This window comes from Aspergillus undulatus (genome assembly GCF_047715775.1).
Source record: "Aspergillus undulatus strain CBS 261.88 unplaced genomic scaffold BDV17scaffold_53, whole genome shotgun sequence".
In the NCBI taxonomy this organism is placed as follows: domain Eukaryota; kingdom Fungi; phylum Ascomycota; class Eurotiomycetes; order Eurotiales; family Aspergillaceae; genus Aspergillus; species Aspergillus undulatus.
Genome location: NW_027396657.1, coordinates 159,957 through 177,277, shown reverse-complemented (window position 1 = coordinate 177,277; position 17,321 = coordinate 159,957). Strand labels below are relative to the sequence as shown.

General features: G+C 52.0%; 8 protein-coding genes across 8 annotated transcripts; 5 read left to right on the top strand and 3 right to left on the bottom strand.

Annotated features, from left to right (window-relative positions):
- The first annotated feature begins 24 nt into the window (after window positions 1-24).
- Window positions 25-3,469, top strand: BDV17DRAFT_272106 (uncharacterized protein). The gene is made up of 3 exons (XM_073758849.1): window positions 25-357; window positions 414-1,653; window positions 1,722-3,469. Exons 2-3 carry the CDS (start codon window positions 557-559, stop codon window positions 3,091-3,093), a joined length of 2,469 nt encoding a protein of 822 aa, XP_073612365.1. The 5' UTR covers window positions 25-357; window positions 414-556; the 3' UTR covers window positions 3,094-3,469.
- Window positions 3,470-4,175: 706 nt separating this feature from the next.
- Window positions 4,176-5,516, top strand: BDV17DRAFT_294422 (uncharacterized protein; the record flags this gene model as incomplete). Its single annotated transcript, XM_073762831.1, has 2 exons — window positions 4,176-4,392; window positions 4,471-5,516. 2 exons carry the CDS (start codon window positions 4,176-4,178, stop codon window positions 5,514-5,516), a joined length of 1,263 nt encoding a protein of 420 aa, XP_073612364.1.
- Window positions 5,517-5,760: 244 nt separating this feature from the next.
- Window positions 5,761-6,831, bottom strand: BDV17DRAFT_294421 (NADP-dependent oxidoreductase domain-containing protein; the record flags this gene model as incomplete). The annotated part of the gene is made up of 2 exons (XM_073762830.1): window positions 5,761-6,614; window positions 6,666-6,831. 2 exons carry the CDS (start codon window positions 6,829-6,831, stop codon window positions 5,761-5,763), a joined length of 1,020 nt encoding a protein of 339 aa, XP_073612363.1.
- An 835-nt stretch (window positions 6,832-7,666) lies between these two features.
- BDV17DRAFT_294420 (uncharacterized protein) lies at window positions 7,667-9,055 on the top strand (the record flags this gene model as incomplete). Its single annotated transcript, XM_073762829.1, has 4 exons — window positions 7,667-8,124; window positions 8,175-8,567; window positions 8,636-8,764; window positions 8,830-9,055. The coding sequence occupies 4 exons, from the start codon at window positions 7,667-7,669 to the stop codon at window positions 9,053-9,055; spliced, it is 1,206 nt and encodes a 401-aa protein (XP_073612362.1).
- A 431-nt stretch (window positions 9,056-9,486) lies between these two features.
- On the top strand, window positions 9,487-10,494 carry BDV17DRAFT_283929 (class I SAM-dependent methyltransferase; the record flags this gene model as incomplete). Its single annotated transcript, XM_073760446.1, has 3 exons — window positions 9,487-9,537; window positions 9,596-9,912; window positions 9,993-10,494. 3 exons carry the CDS (start codon window positions 9,487-9,489, stop codon window positions 10,492-10,494), a joined length of 870 nt encoding a protein of 289 aa, XP_073612361.1.
- A 41-nt stretch (window positions 10,495-10,535) lies between these two features.
- pfa4 (putative palmitoyltransferase with autoacylation activity Pfa4) lies at window positions 10,536-12,107 on the bottom strand. The gene is made up of 5 exons (XM_073754994.1): window positions 11,749-12,107; window positions 11,524-11,695; window positions 11,176-11,475; window positions 11,038-11,116; window positions 10,536-10,992 (listed from the first exon to the last, which is right to left on the bottom strand). The coding sequence occupies exons 1-5, from the start codon at window positions 12,081-12,083 to the stop codon at window positions 10,577-10,579; spliced, it is 1,302 nt and encodes a 433-aa protein (XP_073612360.1). The 5' UTR covers window positions 12,084-12,107; the 3' UTR covers window positions 10,536-10,576.
- A 269-nt stretch (window positions 12,108-12,376) lies between these two features.
- BDV17DRAFT_283927 (putative DNA mismatch repair protein) lies at window positions 12,377-15,045 on the top strand (the record flags this gene model as incomplete). The annotated part of the gene is made up of 5 exons (XM_073760445.1): window positions 12,377-12,783; window positions 12,831-13,219; window positions 13,265-13,577; window positions 13,608-13,677; window positions 13,708-15,045. The coding sequence occupies 5 exons, from the start codon at window positions 12,377-12,379 to the stop codon at window positions 15,043-15,045; spliced, it is 2,517 nt and encodes an 838-aa protein (XP_073612359.1).
- A 495-nt stretch (window positions 15,046-15,540) lies between these two features.
- On the bottom strand, window positions 15,541-17,143 carry BDV17DRAFT_272095 (D-isomer specific 2-hydroxyacid dehydrogenase family protein). The gene is made up of 4 exons (XM_073758848.1): window positions 16,980-17,143; window positions 16,848-16,914; window positions 16,483-16,766; window positions 15,541-16,413 (listed from the first exon to the last, which is right to left on the bottom strand). Exons 1-4 carry the CDS (start codon window positions 17,125-17,127, stop codon window positions 15,830-15,832), a joined length of 1,083 nt encoding a protein of 360 aa, XP_073612358.1. The 5' UTR covers window positions 17,128-17,143; the 3' UTR covers window positions 15,541-15,829.
- Between the last annotated feature and the right edge of the window lie 178 nt (window positions 17,144-17,321).

Genomic DNA, 17,321 nt, shown 5'->3' with positions numbered 1-17,321 from the left:
AATGAGTTTGATGTATACACCAGTGGCATCATCGCATCCAACCAGGACTCCGGAAACGCCGCGTATTTTAACCCTATACTCTCCGCTCAGTAGACGATGTGTCATCGTGCACCCTTTTCAGCGGCTTAGGACAGTACGGCCATGCAGTGATCGAGAAGGGCATCCTCCCGTGATTTTGAATCTTCCCATGCCGTGTAACCATTCTCGCACGTTGACCAGTGAGCATTGGTTCCATCCCCGCATCAGCCAGCCACCATTACCCATCACAAATCACTCCACTGGCACGCGGAGCTCCAGATCCAGACCTGAGCAGAAACTGACCAGCCAGCCAATCTTGCAAGGATGTCCCCATTCAAGGTAATAGATCTCTACCTAATCTTTCTATTCCCACCCGGAATGGCTGACTTAGCTAGCTATATACCATAACATCAGCCTACATCACCGCCCCGTCCGATCTCATCCTTCTCGAACCATCGATCGTACTACTTACTTAGCCTTTAGCACGCTCAACTCAACTTTTTCCCAAAAAAAAAAAAATTCCCAAAGAGACAAAACAATGAACCACCTCCCCTTGCCCCCTAGTACACCCCCCTTCCTACACGTCCCCTACGAAGCGCCCCCAGAAACCTGGTACGAACACGGACCTGGAGCTTTCCACTCCTTCCCAGCGCGCCGAAACTGGAACGATTCGCAACTCCACGGCGGCACTGATGTAACGAAAGATGCATCCGACGACCCAAACGGATTCCACGCAAAGGGCCGACCCGAACAAGTCGAGCAGTTCTTCCAGACGTGGTTATTCTTCGGGCTGCTTATTGAGTTCCTCAATCTTGGAGGCGTGAGTGTTTCCACGGAGGATTTTTTGTCGGCACATGAGAGGAGGGGGAAGGCGAGGATCGTTGATACGGCGTCTCTTCCGGGTTTGCTTGTTACTTGGACGGAGGGGATTAAGAGGAGGGGGAGGTTAGGTGAGGATTGGGACACGCTTGAAGGGATGTTTCATGTCGTGGGGGAAATTCTCGATCGGTTTTGCTCCCCTGATCATGAATCTGAGCATGAATCCTACCCGCTCGACCAGTCCAAGCCGCGCCCGTGGCCCGTCCGCGACGATATCTCTACGAGTATGATAGCACTAGCCAGCACGCTCCGACAAACCGCCATAAAAGTCTGCGATGTCGCGGCTTCACTGGGCCCTGAGACAGCCGGACTCCCTTGGCCACTCCATGCACGCTCACGGATCCTAACTAGACGACTCACGGGCAAGTGGTGCGTCGCCGACGTAACGACTACGCTGAAGCAACTATCCATCGACGGAGTCTACTACCTCTCTGCATCAGAAGGTCTAGACCCAACCGAGCTAGACCATCATGTGCGGTGTATCCCGTCGCAATGTCTATACGAGTACGATTTAGAGATGTACGTTACGCGGCACGCGGTCCAGACGCCCGGGCATACCTGCCCTGAGAGTATTGCGTACGGCGGACAGCTCGGTCCCGAGCGCGGGCAAAGAGATTGGAATGATGCTGTCGGACGGATTCTGAAGAAGGGTGCTGTGCCCATTGCGCTTTGGAATAAGGGGATGCAGAAGCTTTGGTCTGTCGAGTGGCATTTTGAGGGGAAACGGAAGCCGGATTATGTGGCTGTTTCGCATGTGTATGTCCTATGACCCCCTTTCCCCTCCTCTATCCCCTACTGATGACGCTAATGTATACGTGTGATAGCTGGGCAGACGGCAAAGGCAACCCAAACAGCAACAACCTCCCGCAATGCCAACTCGACCTGATTCAACGCCTCGTCGAGAAAGTTCCCTGGGAAGGCCGAAAACCCATCCCATCTGACCCAAACCACTCCGACGGAATCGGGTTCTGGATGGATACGCTGTGCCTCCCCGTCTGGGACAAGGCTCTCAGAGACAACGCAATCGCCAGCATGCGACACGTCTACAGCAACGCAAAGGCCGTTCTCGTGTTGGACGACTGGCTGCAGGTTATGCGATCCGATGCAGATCCACTCGACGTGATCACGCGCGTGTATCAGTCGAATTGGATTAAGAGGCTCTGGACACATCAGGAAGGGTTTTTGCCAAAGGCGCTGTACTTCCAATTTGCGGACCGGTGCGTCGAAATTTATGAGCTGCACGATAACCTCCAGGCCCATGTTAGCAGGTTACAAGACGCTGGTGTGTATCTGTCCTTCCCGGGCGAAGCAGGCATGCGCCTTGTGACGCAGTATACGTTCCTCGAACACGCGTTCAAGAGCGCAACGGACCCGAGCAGGAAATGGACGCTTTATAAACCGCTCTCGGCTGCGATGTCCGAACGGAAAACGTCTCGTCTAGCGGATGAAATCATCTGTCTTGCTACGATCGTCGATATACCGCTCCGTGACTTCCTAGCTATCCCGTCTAAGCCGGATGCACAATCGGGACAGGAACGCATGGAGAAATTTTTATTGAAATTGGGCCGCTTCGACACGGGGGTTATTTTTAATAATTATCCGCGTCTTGAGACACGCGGTTATAGATGGGCGCCGAGGTCGTTGTTGAATTTTAGGACGGGGAGGATTACGTATTGGGGGCGGGATGGTGATACTAACACTGAGGTTTCTGCGTCTTTTGGGCCTGAATCTTGGGATTCTCAGCTCGGACTACAGGTTCACTACCGAGGCTTCATTATCCAGTTTCCAAACGGCAGGCCATCCTTCGCCGGCCCTGAGCGCGGATGCGCCATAAAATGCACACACACCACTGACCCCAACGACCGCCATTCAGCGCAAGGGAAATGGTTCATCGTGCAGCTCCCGCGCGACAACAATAACAACAACACCTCCGCCCACTGGCCATCATCTCGAACATACGCGGTGATAATTTCTGAGATACCGCGCGAGGGAGAAGGACGCAAATCGCCGGCTGTTGTTGCGGCTGTTGAGTCTGGGGAGATTGCTGGGGGTGGAAATGGAAGTGGAAAGGCGACGTTTGTAGTTGAGCACCTGTCCATTGCGACAGTTTGGGTTTTGGATCAGCCCGGTTGGATGGAGTGTGATACGCTTCGGGCGGAGCTTTTGGGGAGGAGGACGGGGTGGTTGGTGCTTTGATGGTGGGTTCAGGTGGAGACGGATGTATACTGCTTTTTTTTTTTTTGATCTGGGGTAAGTATTTCTTTCTGGCTGCGATGTGATAGGCAGGTAAGTTGTAGCTCATTGTGTATCTTACTGTTGCATAGTCTCGTGTAGTTTATTTATTCGCTAGGCAGGGGGTGCTACGTTCTGGTCCCTGGATGCAAGAGAAGAGATTCCCCTTGGTACATCCTGTGGCCAGTCCAATCAGTCCTCCATTATTCACCTTGAACTACTCCATATTGGTTCGTTTCTTCAAATACCGTAATTAGTGATGGTCCGATCAATTGACTTTGGGTCAGAGATGGCTGGCTGATGCGGGGATATAGGGCTGATCTCTACTGGTCCAGCGAGGGTGGGTTGCCCAGCGCGAACGCACATAATCCTGGAGTTGAAAGGGCAATAAGGGGCCAATGAATGTCTGTTTGCTCGCGTTCTCTCAGTCAAGCAGAAGTAGAGCTGCGAGATATCTAGATGAGACTACCTAGCTTAGATTGAAATAGTACTTCGAAGTCGCTTGTCCAGGGATTCTAACCTGGTCTGGCAATGGAGCTGCAGGTACGGTAGCATCCGAAGAAAAGACACGGAAATAAGTCGCGGTCTTAGGTATCTAGGTAGAATTGTCGGATTGTCGGATTGTCAGCTGTCAGACTGTCAGCGGCTGGCCAGTGCCCCCGGCCAGTGCCGATATGAGGATGGATGGGGCCAGCCCAGCCCAAACGCACCTAAAAGTCCAACGCCGGCCAACTGCAGCCGCCCCGCCCAACGCCTTATTGGCTTAGTGCTTGTCCTACACACGAAGTTGAACTTTGAAGTGCCGTCGGCAGAAGTCAGAAAATGGCCAAGACAGCCCAGCCTCGCGTTTGGCGTTGGGTGGTTGTTTTTCCGCCCAGCAGGATGAGAGCTGAATTTCATCTCAATCAGTCAGTCACTTATCAGCCTTACGACCTCTTCCTTCTTCTCATCGCTTTCCTCTTTTCCTCCAGATCTCCTAACTTTCGCCTTCCACCCCTCGTGCTCGGCCCCCGGGAAAGCAAGTGACTGGGGAATAACCGCCCAACATGGCTCCCACCCCGCACGGGCTTCAGCCCCTCGTAAACCTCGCTCGAACCCGACGCGATTTCGACCCCGGCGCAACATCCGAAAGTTTTCGCGAGGAATGGTCCAGTCCCTCAAACTATGCATTCACCATCCTCCTCCTGATCGGAGGCGACCTGGTGAATCGCGCGTTGGCGCAATTAGCAGGCGGGTATTTAGCGCCTGTTGCGTTTTCATTTGGTGCGTTTTGTCCCGCGCAGACAAACCAACAGGGTCCCAAAAAGTCTAGTAACTAACTTCAGGTATTGAATGAGCCAGGATGGGTATCATACGCCACATCTGCCGTCTGCTCCGCGTTGGGCGAGTACAGACTGATGCCAAACGCTGACACAGGGTGCGCCCTGATAAACGGGAAGAACGGGTACGTGCGCGGCAACAACAGCTGGATCCTTGGTCGGATGATGCGGGATTACGAGTACTGGATGCCCGAAGCGGTGCGCTCAAAAACGAATAGTCTTCTCGACGCGCGCTGGAAATTCGACCAGGCGCGCGAAGCCGAGACGTATCCCGATAGCGGAATAAAAGTGCCGCGCCCGTCGCAGGCGGGGCTGGTCGTTAGTATTTGGAAACCGAGTCGGGATAAACCGCATGGTGTACCCGGGAAGGATCTGCTGTATTGGTCCGGTCTTGTAGTTACGATTGTGCAGCTGGGCATCGCGGCGATTCCGACAGGATTAGATGGGGACTGGGGCGTGTTGATGATCACAGGAGCTGCGACGGCGCTGTGTTATATCACGGGCGGGATGCACCAGTGGAAAGTTGAGAAGTGGGCGTGTCGGAGTCTAGATACGCGGACGAGTAAGAATTTTGTTCTGACGCGGGGGAATGGCGCGCAGCATGCTATTGCGATTATATCTGAGGGGCATGGGCTTGATCTTGAGGATTTGGCGACGGGGTTCTCGATGATTGATAAGCCCACTATCACATTAACAGCTCAATTGATGACGATTGCGTTGGGGATAGCCTGGGTAGTGCTGCTGATTACTGCGAACGCGGTGGATCGCGGCTCGTGGTATCTCATTGCTGTTGGGGGCATTGGGATGCTGCAGAATGTTTTCGTTGCGGGATGGAAGAGGACGCCTGCGGCTTATGGGGTGCCGCTGGACTTTGTGGAGGTTGTTGGTGAGGTTAAGGTTATGTCGACGCTTATGGAGCTGGAGAGGAAGTATGAAAAGTTGGGGAAGAGTATGCTGGGGATGTTCTTTCCTGGGGATTTAAGGGCCAATGAGGTTAAGCAGTGGGAGGCTATCGCGGCCGAGTGGAAGGAGAAGAAGGCTGCGTCGGAGGATAGGAAGGGGAAGTAACTGTAACTGACGTGGTGGGATGAATGGGTACGAAAGCGTTTGGTATTTTTTTACGATATAGGAAGTCTTTGAAGCAATATACATGCATTCTTTTATTGGAAATCCGTCACCAGAAGTTGATATCCAAGCTAATGTCTCCGCAGACCATAGGCTAGCACCAACTTCTGAACAATAGATCCCGATGTGGAAGCCAGAAACACGAACTGTACGACTCTCCTATATGTTGTTCCAATTCTGAGTACGATCACTGCGGCAGCACAGTATCCACATACAGCGTAGAAGCAAACGCGTCCGGATATCTCCCACCGGCAACATCAGCTTTCGCAATAATACTTCTGAACTTCTTCTCCTCCTCTGCGGTGAGCTCCACCTTCACAGAATCAACGTTCTCCACCAAGGCATTGATCCTCGTCGTCCCCGGAATAGGGAAGATATCATCGCCCTGTGCCAACAGCCACGCCAAAGTCAACTGAGTGACCGAGCATCCCTTCTGAGTAGCCAACTCCTTCAGCTTATCAACGGCCTCAAGGTTCTTGGCGAAGTTCTCCTCGCTATATCGCGGAAGAATGTTTCGGATATCATCAGAGCCAAAATCAGCTCGCGAGCGGATCTGGCCGGAAAGGATCCCCCGGCTAAGAGGGGAGTAGGCAACAGTCGCAACACCAAGCTCGCGAGCCGTCTGGAGCAGATTAATTTGCTCAGACTCAATCTCCAGCGAAAAAGGCGAGTACTCGACCTGAACAGCGGCAACATGGTGGACTTTGCATGCGCGACGCAGAGACTCGCTGCTGCATTCGCTCAGACCGATATACTTGATTTTTCCCTCGTCTTTCAATTCCACCAAAGCCTTCATGGTCTCCTCAATTGGAGTCTTGGGGTCAAGACGGTGGACGTAGTACAAGTCAATCGTGGGAACGCCCAAGCGCTTCAAGCTCTCGTTGCAGCAGCGCTTGGCGTTCTCGTAGCTGGTATCGGTGACCCGCTCGCCGTCGACCATTCGAAAGAAGAACTTTGTCGCGAGGAAGATGTCTTTGCGCTTGTCAGGGTTCGCGGCGAGCCATCTGCCGATGAGTTCCTCGCTGTCGCCGTAGAGCATGGCTATTTCGTCAGTAAGAACCGAGTACCCCAGGGGAAGGATTCGAAGCTTACCAGTATCCCAGAACGTCTCGCCAATGTCATACGCTTTGTCGAGTAGAGCTAAGCGCTCCGAGTCTGGCTTTGCCGGGCCGTAGAAAGCACTCAGGCCCATGGCGCCGAAGCCAAGACGAGTGACCTGGGGGCCATTCTTGCCTAGTTGACGGGTTGGAAGTGACATTGTTGGGGTTCTTGTTGACGTCAAGCTCGTTGACATAGATTAGATGGAATGTGAGTGTTAATCGACGATGAGGGGTTGAGCAAGGGTCTTTATATGCATATCGTGATGTGCATGGTGGCGGACTTTAGCGGACTTTGGAGGTTGTCCGTGACGATGACTCGGCGACCCGGACTACGAGCTTGTTCGCTTGGTAATCACCGTACAGAACGTCATTACTAGCGGTCTTGGAATCCAGACCTCTCCGCTACAGGCCGAATATCCCGCTGGTTGCCTTGGCTAGACAGTTGGTTAGTTGAATGATCAGGCCGAGGTCGTCTCCGCATCCCGCACACTGTCTTTGCCGATGGCGGCGATGGCTTATGCAGGATGCCAAGATTATACGAATCTATTATGCATAGCTTTGTCATCTATGCTATGCCCATCTCCCTCGAGCTTCTGCCGAGCTCTTTCCTCCAGTCTGCCCCAGTTCCCCACATTCCACGTTCAGGTCCACGGTGCGAGCCTCATATCATCATATCTGCCTCAACGATCTTTTCTTAGTTCGTGATTGGCTACGGACTTTCAAGGCGAAGTCCCTGGGCGCGAGGGCACCGACGATCTGCTGTATGGAGAGTTCCCATAGGGCTGGCAGCCACACAGCCCCCAGAGCCCAGCACTTGGCCCAACAAGGCTCGCTCGATGAGTTCATGATTGACCTTTTCCCATGAAGGACACAACCTCAGTTAGGCCCAACGTTGCGCTTGTGTCTGCCATTTGGTCTCTTTGTTCAAATCGTGGTCTCTGCCATTCGTTCGTCAAGGTATGAGGCTTCATTCTCAAAATTCATGGACTCATTATGACTCGATTTTACCTCGCAGCTCTCGGTCTCCTAGCGCTAGCTACTGCGCAGGAATGCCGTCTAGAATCCTCCGTAAATGAAGTTGCAAGTCAGGATGAACTTGATGAAATATCTCGCAACTGCACAACCATCATTGGCAGCTTAGGCATTCTTCCGGCCTACTCTGGCTCCGTCGCTCTCAACAATGTAGTCAACATTACTTCCTCGAACCGCATGCAATCGAACACATACCCTGGCGATGACCTTTCCTTCAACATTCCTTCAATCGAATTGCCAGACTTTGAACACGTCGGCGACTCGATTTCCCTCTCCGGGGTAGCCATAAACGGTCTGTCGGTTCCTCGATTGCAGTCCGTCAACCAATCTATCTATGTTTTCCTTCGTGATAACGCCGGTGTCGAGTTTCCGTCTCTGACCGCTGCTGGATCCGTACACTTTAATGGCAACATGACGGAGTAAGTATCCGGTTCCTAATCCACATGATATCGCCTAACCCGCATCACAGTGTGACTCTTGACGCTCTAGAAAGAGCCGAAAACATCACCATCCAAAACATTGGAAGCCCCGGCAGACCTACCTCCGACCCACCTCTTTTAGACCTTTCCCTCTTAGCCCTCGAGAATGCCTCGTCTCTCTGGGTGGAGGGAAGCGTCCGCAGGCATGGACCCCACTCCTCTGCCCCCAGACTGTCTCTCTCACATTTACGAGAGTTCTATAACTCACACTATACGGCCGGCGGGTTTTCCGTGCCGGAACTTACCACCCTTACCGGAGAACCCAGGCTCCCCAGATGGCCTTCCTTAACCCTGCGTTTCAGCCAGCAATCAGACCCAATCCCTGTCAGGGTCCCGAAGCTCGCCTCCGTCGAAGGCGGGGTATCAATCTACGGATATATGTCGTTAGTCTCTCCCATTTTCCTTTACCTAGAAAAATCTCCTAAGTCTCGGATCAATTATTACATCACAGTCTTTTTTTCTCGGCTTTACGAACCATCACTGGAAACTTCACCGCGAGTACACACGACGAAAAGCCGACCGCGATCGAACTCCCGCTAGAGACAGTAGACACCTTGATGCTCTACGGACCCCTTGAAAAGTAAGCAGCCTAGACTCTCTTTGGTGCAATTTCTTTGAGAAGAATATTAACTTACTTGAGTGCAGTATCTTTCTTCCCAATCTGCGCAACTTTACCCAAGTTGATGTGAACTCAGATAGGGTGCTTGACTGTGAGGATTTTATGGAAACACTCAGGGAAACAGCTGGCGATGAAGCAGGGGGTATCGTTTGTGGGAGCAGTACTGGCTTGGGGTCTTCTTTCTCACTCAACGGCGGAACTCTGGCATTAGCGTCTGCTTTGGCGACTGGGTTGATGGGGTTCTTGTTTTGATAGCGATTCCTGTTTTTCATATGAGTAGTACCATACCAACGTTCATTCATTCACTTATCATTTCTTCCGTATTAGAACACCTTACCTCAGCAATCCCCTTCATTATGAGAACTCGATGACTCAAATGGTACTCCGACAACACAACTAAGGTACTCTGGAGCTATATTCTTGGCAGACACCTCATGTATAAGGTAAGTTGTGCACACCTGATAAGCGCCGCACCGATATCGGACAGCAGCTATACTCCGCATTTTACAGCACCCCCGTCCAGTCCCCATCTATAAGAAAGACATCAAGCTCTCTGGAACCCAATAACTACTTTATCATATCTTATTTCTGTTCAACTCTGCTCTCTTCGCTTGCCTTGCTGCTTCACGGAACCAATCAGACTAAGGAAGGTTCCGCGCATCACTTATTATAATACACGCAACATGACCTCGCAACCCGAGCAGCAGCTGCAGAAAGACCACTGGTCATCCGAGGTACCTCCTAATACGCAAAGAACAAATCCAGTCCAAATACTAACAATATGCACAACAGGCCTACACCACATCCGCCTCCTTCGTCCCAAAACTAACCTCCACCCTCCTCCGCTACCTGGACCCTCAACCAACAGATAGCGTGCTTGACATCGGGTGCGGAGATGGAAAATTCACTGCGCTATTTCTCCCGCATGTTGGACGGGCTCTTGGGGTTGATGCATCGGCTGCTATGATTGGGGCTGCCGAACGGGACTATGGAGATGGATCTGGACAGGAGGTCGGGGGGAGCGCAAAGGCGCAGTTTCGGGTGCTGGATTGTTGTCTTCTTGATAGTGATGAGGGTCGGGGGGTTGTGGGTGGGGGGTGGGATAAGGTGTATGTATTGAGTGCTACTCGCTCGTAAGAGAGGGATGAGCTGTTGCTCGTTTATCTGGCTGATGTGATGTGATAAACAGGGTATCCAACGCCGCACTCCACTGGATCCTCTGCAACGGAACAACACGCACCTCAACATTAAAGGGCATTCACGCCGCCCTAAAACCCTCTGGAAAATTCATCTTCGAAATGGGCGGCCACGGAAACGTCGGTGAGGTGAATACAGCGCTTATGTTCGCGCTCCGAAAGCAGGGTATCCCCATGGAGAAGATAAAAGAGGTATACCCGTGGTACTTCCCCTCTGCAATGTGGATGGCGACCACGCTGGAGAGTATTGGGTTCAAGGTGCATGTTATGGAGACGGAGTATCGGCCTACGGAGCTGACGAGGGACAAGGGGGGTGGGCTTGCTGGGTGGGTGAGGCTTATGGGGGCCTCGTTCTTGGAGATCTTGAGTGAGGGGCAGAGGGAGGAAGCTGTGAGGGATGTCTGTGAGGTTTTGGAGAGCGTTGTCACGAGGAGTGAGGACGGGAGTCAGTGGTTGGGGTATGTGAGGTTAAGGGGGGTTGCTGAGAAGATTTGAATTGGTGGGTTCGTCTCGCTTTGATTGAAGAGAGTCGAGTCGGTAGATGTAGATGATATTGGGTTGAATCGAAGCTAGCTGTTCAATGTGATAGGTATTCTCTTTGTTTCCGCTGCTGTATCAAAACAGCCAATGGGATATCCTCCTCATCGTAAAACTCAGCTTCTTCGTCGACGCCGAAATCGCGCAGGCGTTCACCCTCGGAATTCTTCCAGGCTTCTTCGCCGTTGTCGGAGCCAGCGTAGCTGCTTCCGCTGTCGCCATCGTCATCTTCGTCTGAGAAGCCACTCCCGGACTCGTCAAAGCGCTCGTGGAACGGTTTGCGGCGCTCAACATCAGGCGTGGGTCTTCGGCGTTTGAGATCTGCGGCTTTCCGTCGATTGAAAGCTTCGATATCAATATTACTGGCTTCTGCGTTGCTGTAGAAGGGGTCTCTTTGATCCCTGGGCGGAAGAGGAATGCGATCTGGATCTGGTGGCGGCCATGAAACGGTCGGATCTAGAGAGGTCAGGAGAGTACGCTTGTATACCGAGGGAAACCAACCTTCAAATCCGTTGACTTCATATTCTAAGCCGGTGCTACGGTCGGGTGTCTTTGCCAGCGGCCAGAACCAACTGAGTACCTAGTAACAACTGTCAGTCAGGTTGCCAACACCATCGTAGGCTAACGTAGGATACCTACATTGATACTCCCGCCCATCCCATCTCTGATGTTTGCGAAAATCCCTATATCGTACGGAAACTCTTGCTTTGTGATAGGTACATTGATACCGCCAGGACCAGGCAAGGAGCCTCCAAAATGTCGGGCCCGTCGGAGCAGGGTCTCGTGGCGCTCAATTTCCCACGACTCAATTGTTGTCGTATTCGCCCCAAGTGACCAGAGAGTCTTGATTAGAAGTACAGACAGCGCAAACAGCGTGAAGCTACTTGTAGCGAATAGAACAAACAGATGGCCTATTTGTATCACGCTAGGCCCCAGATACTGCAGTGGTCAGTCAACGCTCGATGCCGGGTGGGTAGCCACTCTTACACTAGGTAAATTTCTCGAGCCCCAGATGATGGAGACTCTCTCCCAAAGAAGGGTCTCGAGATATCCTATCCCGACGACAGCGTAGAACAAGAATCGCACGAAATGCGGAAAGGTAAAATGGGAGACACAGTTGGAAGTCCATGGGCAGTGGTGGTCCATCTTTGGTATACATCTGCAAAGCATTAACATTATTTACCGCCAAAGTAATGTCCTACAGGTACTAACCTTCGACATGTCTTGCAATGATGTGCTCTCGGCGGCTTAAATGCTTCGCACCGTCGACACCATCGTTGACGACCGCTCGCTTGATCAGCCTCCAGTTGCGTGCGGTCTGAAGGCATCCATCCTTTCGGTACGTGGCCTGGATCTACTGTGCAGGACCGATAGTAGCATATGAAGATAATAATGGCCAGGATATTGATTCGCCATACTTCATCCCCTGTGAGCGGCGCATCCTCAAAGTACAGGAAGAAGTACTGCGACGTGTATGCGAGGAAGGCTATAAGTGTGCACACGGCTGGTATCGCAAGCCGCGAAACTGAGAAGGACGAGCAGAGCATGTCTACTCCATATGGCTATTTGCTTTCTTCTTCCTGCTGCTGACGGAAGGATTGATGATTTGGTCACGGGATGTTTGTTGGCGACGAGGCTGCGCTGACTAATTTCACGTGGTCTGCCGCTGTCTTTGTGCGTGGAAATACTCTCCTTCCTCTGTTCTCATCAACTTCCAGCATCAACAACTCTCGGCATTCATTCCCTTTCATCTTTATTTCTAATTGCACCAGTTCAATCTTTTACGGAAAGCCAAGAACCTATAGACACTATATGACGGGCGAATCTCGTCCCCGCGAAAATGCCGATTGTGGCACTTCCACCCACCACCGTCCGCGCCATCGGCTCGACGTCCATAATCTCTGATCCGTACTCATTGACCAAAGAGTTGCTGGACAATGCTTTGGACGCCGGTGCTTCATCAATAGCCATTGAGATATCTCAAGACACAGTCGACGTAATCCAAGTCAAGGACAATGGTCATGGAATCCCATCCACCGACTATCCCCTTGTATGCAAACGCACCTTCACCAGCAAGATCCATACCGTGGAAGATCTCAGAAACGTCGGCGGGAAGACTCTCGGATTCAGGGGCGAAGCATTGGCGAGCGCCGCTGAGATTGCGGGTATCTTGATAGTGTCTACAAGGGTCAAATCCGAACCTGTTGGCTCTTCGTTGAAATATGGAAGAGACGGAGAGCTTACCAGGTAACCGCCCCTCTAGCTTGGTGTCCTGCTTAGAATCTTATTTTCAGTGCCGAACGTGTTGCCCACCCTGTAGGGACAATCGTTCGAGTTTCGAATTTGTTTCGACAGATACCGGTTCGTCGGCAAACGGCCGTCAAGAACTGCAAGAAGACACTTGCTCGAATCCGGAAGATGGTCCAAGCATATGCCATGGCGAAGCCCTCGGTCAGACTCTCCTTCAAGGCTCTAAAGACTAAGAACGAGAGTGGCAACTGGATGTATGCCCCAGGCAAAAAGGCCACACTTTTGGAGGCAGCATTGAAGGTTGCTGGCACCGACGTTGCCTCTACTTGTGCGCTGACAGAATGGCCGACTCCGCCTCTGAGCGAGGGCGAATCCCTACAAGAAAACAATCCGAGCATCAGGCTCGTTGCACTTCTCCCAAAATTGGGCTCAGGTATGCCACCTTCCCGGGTTGCGGGAAATAGGCTGACAACAGCAGATTTTACCCGGTTCAACAACCTAGGCCAATATATCAGTATTGACGGTAGGCCGGTATCAGCATCACGGGGAGTTGCACAGGATATTGTCAAGCTTTACAAAACCTACCTACGCTCTGTCTCATCTCGAGATGGGCTTTCTCCAACCATCACCGACCTTTTTCTATGCATTCATATTCTCTGCCCAGATGGAGCTTATGATGTGAATATCGAGCCCTCCAAAGACGATGTGCTATTCGAAGACCAGAAGGCTGTTCTCTCTTTGATTGAGGACCTTCTTCGAGACACTTACGGGGACCGGCCAGATGTACTCACGTCAGATCAGGACCTGGCTGACCAGGGAAGGGACATACCTCACAAAAACGAGTTTCCAAAAATCCACCAAGCAATACCTACTATCCAAGAGAATGAGTTTGTTAGTGCTCGCTCGTTTGAGTACCCACAGCAACCCCTGCACAGTCCCCCGGTACCTAAACCCAGATCCGGCAACCGGGCTGAACGTTCACCTTTTGTTCGAGTCAACAACGCAAAGGCGTCAAATATATTTCCTCCGATTGACATACAAAGTCAACGCCGTTCATCTCGGGTGACAGAGTCAGCTCACAATGTCGGCTATTGCTTACCCTGTTCAACATCCAGCTTAGATTCTCCTGCAGCAAACGCGACCTTCCAATCTTCCTTGATTAGCCAAGTCTCACCCTCGACTTCGGGACCTACACAATTGTCCCCGACAACTCCGGCTCGGAGCTCGCGACAGAGACAAAGGGATAGGGATAGAGAGCGCTATGGTAACGGTTCCTTAGATACCTGGTTTCTGCAGCTCTCCCAGGCCACCGCACAGACTCCCACGGATGTAGAGGACGCTGAAACGCAGAGTGCGGAGCCTTTATTGTCCCAACTTACTCAAGACCGCTTCGGTCGGGACAAAGCCAGCCCAAATAGCCCACCAGACTCAATCGGCTCACTCAGCTCGCAGCTTCTAAGTGAGCCTTCGGTCTCTCCACTTGAAATTGACCTGCCGCAAATTCCCTCGCCTGCTCCAGCACGATCTCCAAAAGCCGTGAACAAGGGCAAAGGTCGAGGCCTTCCAGTCCTTGAGCAATGGTCTGCCCGATTATACAGCGCCTCAAATCCTGACGAGAACCCCGAACTCCAGAAAGCCCTTGACTTCGAGAATAGGAAGAAAGCCGCTATCCAAGAGCGGCGAATGCAACTGCAGAGTTCAGTCTCTACCGCGTCGGTCCCCACCAGCTCCCCACACCAGAATAGATACCGTGCTGCTCGGGCCGCATTGAACGCCGGCACTGTCTCTGCGCGGCAGACGGAGATTGGGGACGCTGCATCTGCAACCATAAATGGGCCATCGGCGTCGACGTTGGCGTCGGCGTCAAAACCAGTCCTTAGCCCGCACGATCCAAGAGCATACCTTATGCGTATTCAGAATCCAGAGTCCAATACCAAGCGAATCGCCGCAAGCAAGTTGCCTTTCGAGAAAATCCCCGACGGATGTGACCTGCATGCTGTGGGCTTGACCTGGGCCTTCGATCAAACTGTGCTTCGTGCTTCGTATATCGAGACCTCGAAGACGGATTTATATACGCAGTCTGGTACTCAAGCCGAGGGCTTTGCGTCACCTGATATAACTGCAATCATTGGTCTCTGGCAGAGACGTCTTTCACAACTCGTCGGCGTCCATTATAGATCTACTGAGAACGACAACGTTTCGAACCTTCGATTTGATTTCTCCGGGCTTATGCAGGCCACTCAGGCGGTTAGTACCTGAGGCTTTCTAAATCGTCCTTATAACGCCATTTCCTGCGATTTTGGCAGGTTACGGATCCGGAATTATAAGCAATCAGCTCGAACTACTATGCTTTCAGTTCTTTGATCGATATCGCTAGTCTTCGACCCGCAGTATTATACATATTACAGAGCATCTCAAAACCAAACCAACCTACTAACGACCATCTCTGGTGTGTTTCCCATTCTACATCCAGCATTTATCCATGAGAGCAAGAAAAGTTATATGGAACTTATACTATATTATATTGCCCGTCCTCAGATTCTCTGAGCTTGTGATCTGTTATATCTGTCTGGTTCTGTTTCATTTGCGTCAATCTCAAACTAACCTGTTTCTCTCGCCATATCGTGCGCTGGGCGCCGAATGTCTGATCTCTGTCTGCTATTTGTTACTTGCTACTTGCTACTTCTGTTACATTTTCCAACATTTGAGGTCTGCCAGATATTATATTTATGTATCAGATTCATTCTCCTAATTATATCGACCCGACGAGAAAGCGCTCTGACGCAAGGGAAACTAAATTCTGTAACCCTCTTACCATCGAAATGCAAAAACTTCACTTCCAATATCTGAGGACTCAATGCCGGGACTACTTACTGCACTTTGTGCACCGTAAGTGCAGGCCAGACAGGAATAGCAGGAAGATGTGCAATGGGTAGAATGCATGCTACATACGGCGCATTAAATGCAACCGACCACATGGATACCGCTTGTCACTTGAGATCCTCTTTATCTACCGACAAAGGTCCCCGACTCGAATCCAACATCAGTACCCCCTCCCCCGCTTATATTCATTAATCAGCGGCACCCCACTCCTAACCCTCTCCAAATTCTCCCTAACAATATCAAACGAGCGCACAAAGTACTCCTCGCCAAGGGCACTAACGTGCGGACTAATCTGCACGTTCGGCGCATCCCAAAGCGGATGGTCAGACGGTAGCGGTTCCGGATCCGCAACGTCCAGCGCGGCGCCACTCAATTCACCCTTTTCAAGCGAAGCAATCAGCGCATCCTGATCAATGACCTTACCCCGAGAGATATTAGTTAGGTATGGGTTTCGATGGCGCGGGTTCTTGTTCGCGGACAGGACGGCGAATTCTTCGGCGCCGAGGAGGTGTGTTGTTTGCGGGGTTAGAGGGAGCGAAACGACGATGTGGTCGAGACCCAGCGAGAGGAATTTGTGCAGGGAGGCTCTTGAAGTCCCGTGGTGCCAGGATGTCGGGAGGATCCCGTCGGCATCACCCGTGCCGGGGATAGTGTAGTGCGGGTCGCGGCGGGAGGCGGGAGTTGGTTTGGGGGATGCTGTGTAGGCGTAGACGGTTGCGCCTAGGGAGATGGCGACGCGAGCGACTGGTAGCTCTTAATTAGCATTTCGCTACTCTAGAGGGTGGGGAAGGGGATATCCGGACATGGACATACTTTGTCGCCCAATACTACCATACCCCAGGATGCCGACCTTCTTCCCAACATGATCTTGTATTCCATGCGCGTATTCCTCGTTCCTGCCCCAAATGTGCTTCTTCTGGTTCTCGTACGTGATGTTGTAGTTCCGCGACGCGACGAGCCAGTTCAGGACCGTCCATTCTGCGATTGGGGGGCCGTGGATACCGGAGCTAGTTGTTACGGGGACGTCCGAGTCAGTGAGAATCGGGTCGTTGATGACCTTGTCTAGACCGGCAGAGAAGAAGTGGATGAATTTGATACTACGCGGACGGTTAGTGGATGTCGCTTTCTTTTCTAGAGCGCCGTCATTGGGCGCTTCGTAAGTGACTGGAACGGCTTACTGCTTGGCATCTTCGGGGGCAGGGAGATTGCTTAGCGTGACAATGATCGTTGATTGCCTGACGAGGTCTTCACAATCGTTAGACCTTTAGCCCAAATGGAACGAACAATGGTCGCAGAGGGATCCCACGTACCACCCGGAATGCGCTTTCCCAATTCCACAGTATAAGGAGTGATCTCCGCATCCGGGAACCTGCTCCGAATGTCCTCATAGAACGATGCTGGAAACTCTCGGTAAAACGCAAGGAGGATGCGAGGCTTGGGGAGCGCCGCGTCGCCCATGTTGAAGGAGTTGGGATGCCGAGAGGATACTAAGCCAGCCGCGCCCTGGGACATGAGGGGCATTATATACTAGGTGGGGTTGTCATCCTTCTGCTTCTTTATCTCTAATTGTTCATTACTCAGCCCCGCTAGAGTCGCAATAGTGGTGTTTTCGAGACAACGTTGTTGTAGCAAGATTGTCCCGCGGTCACGCA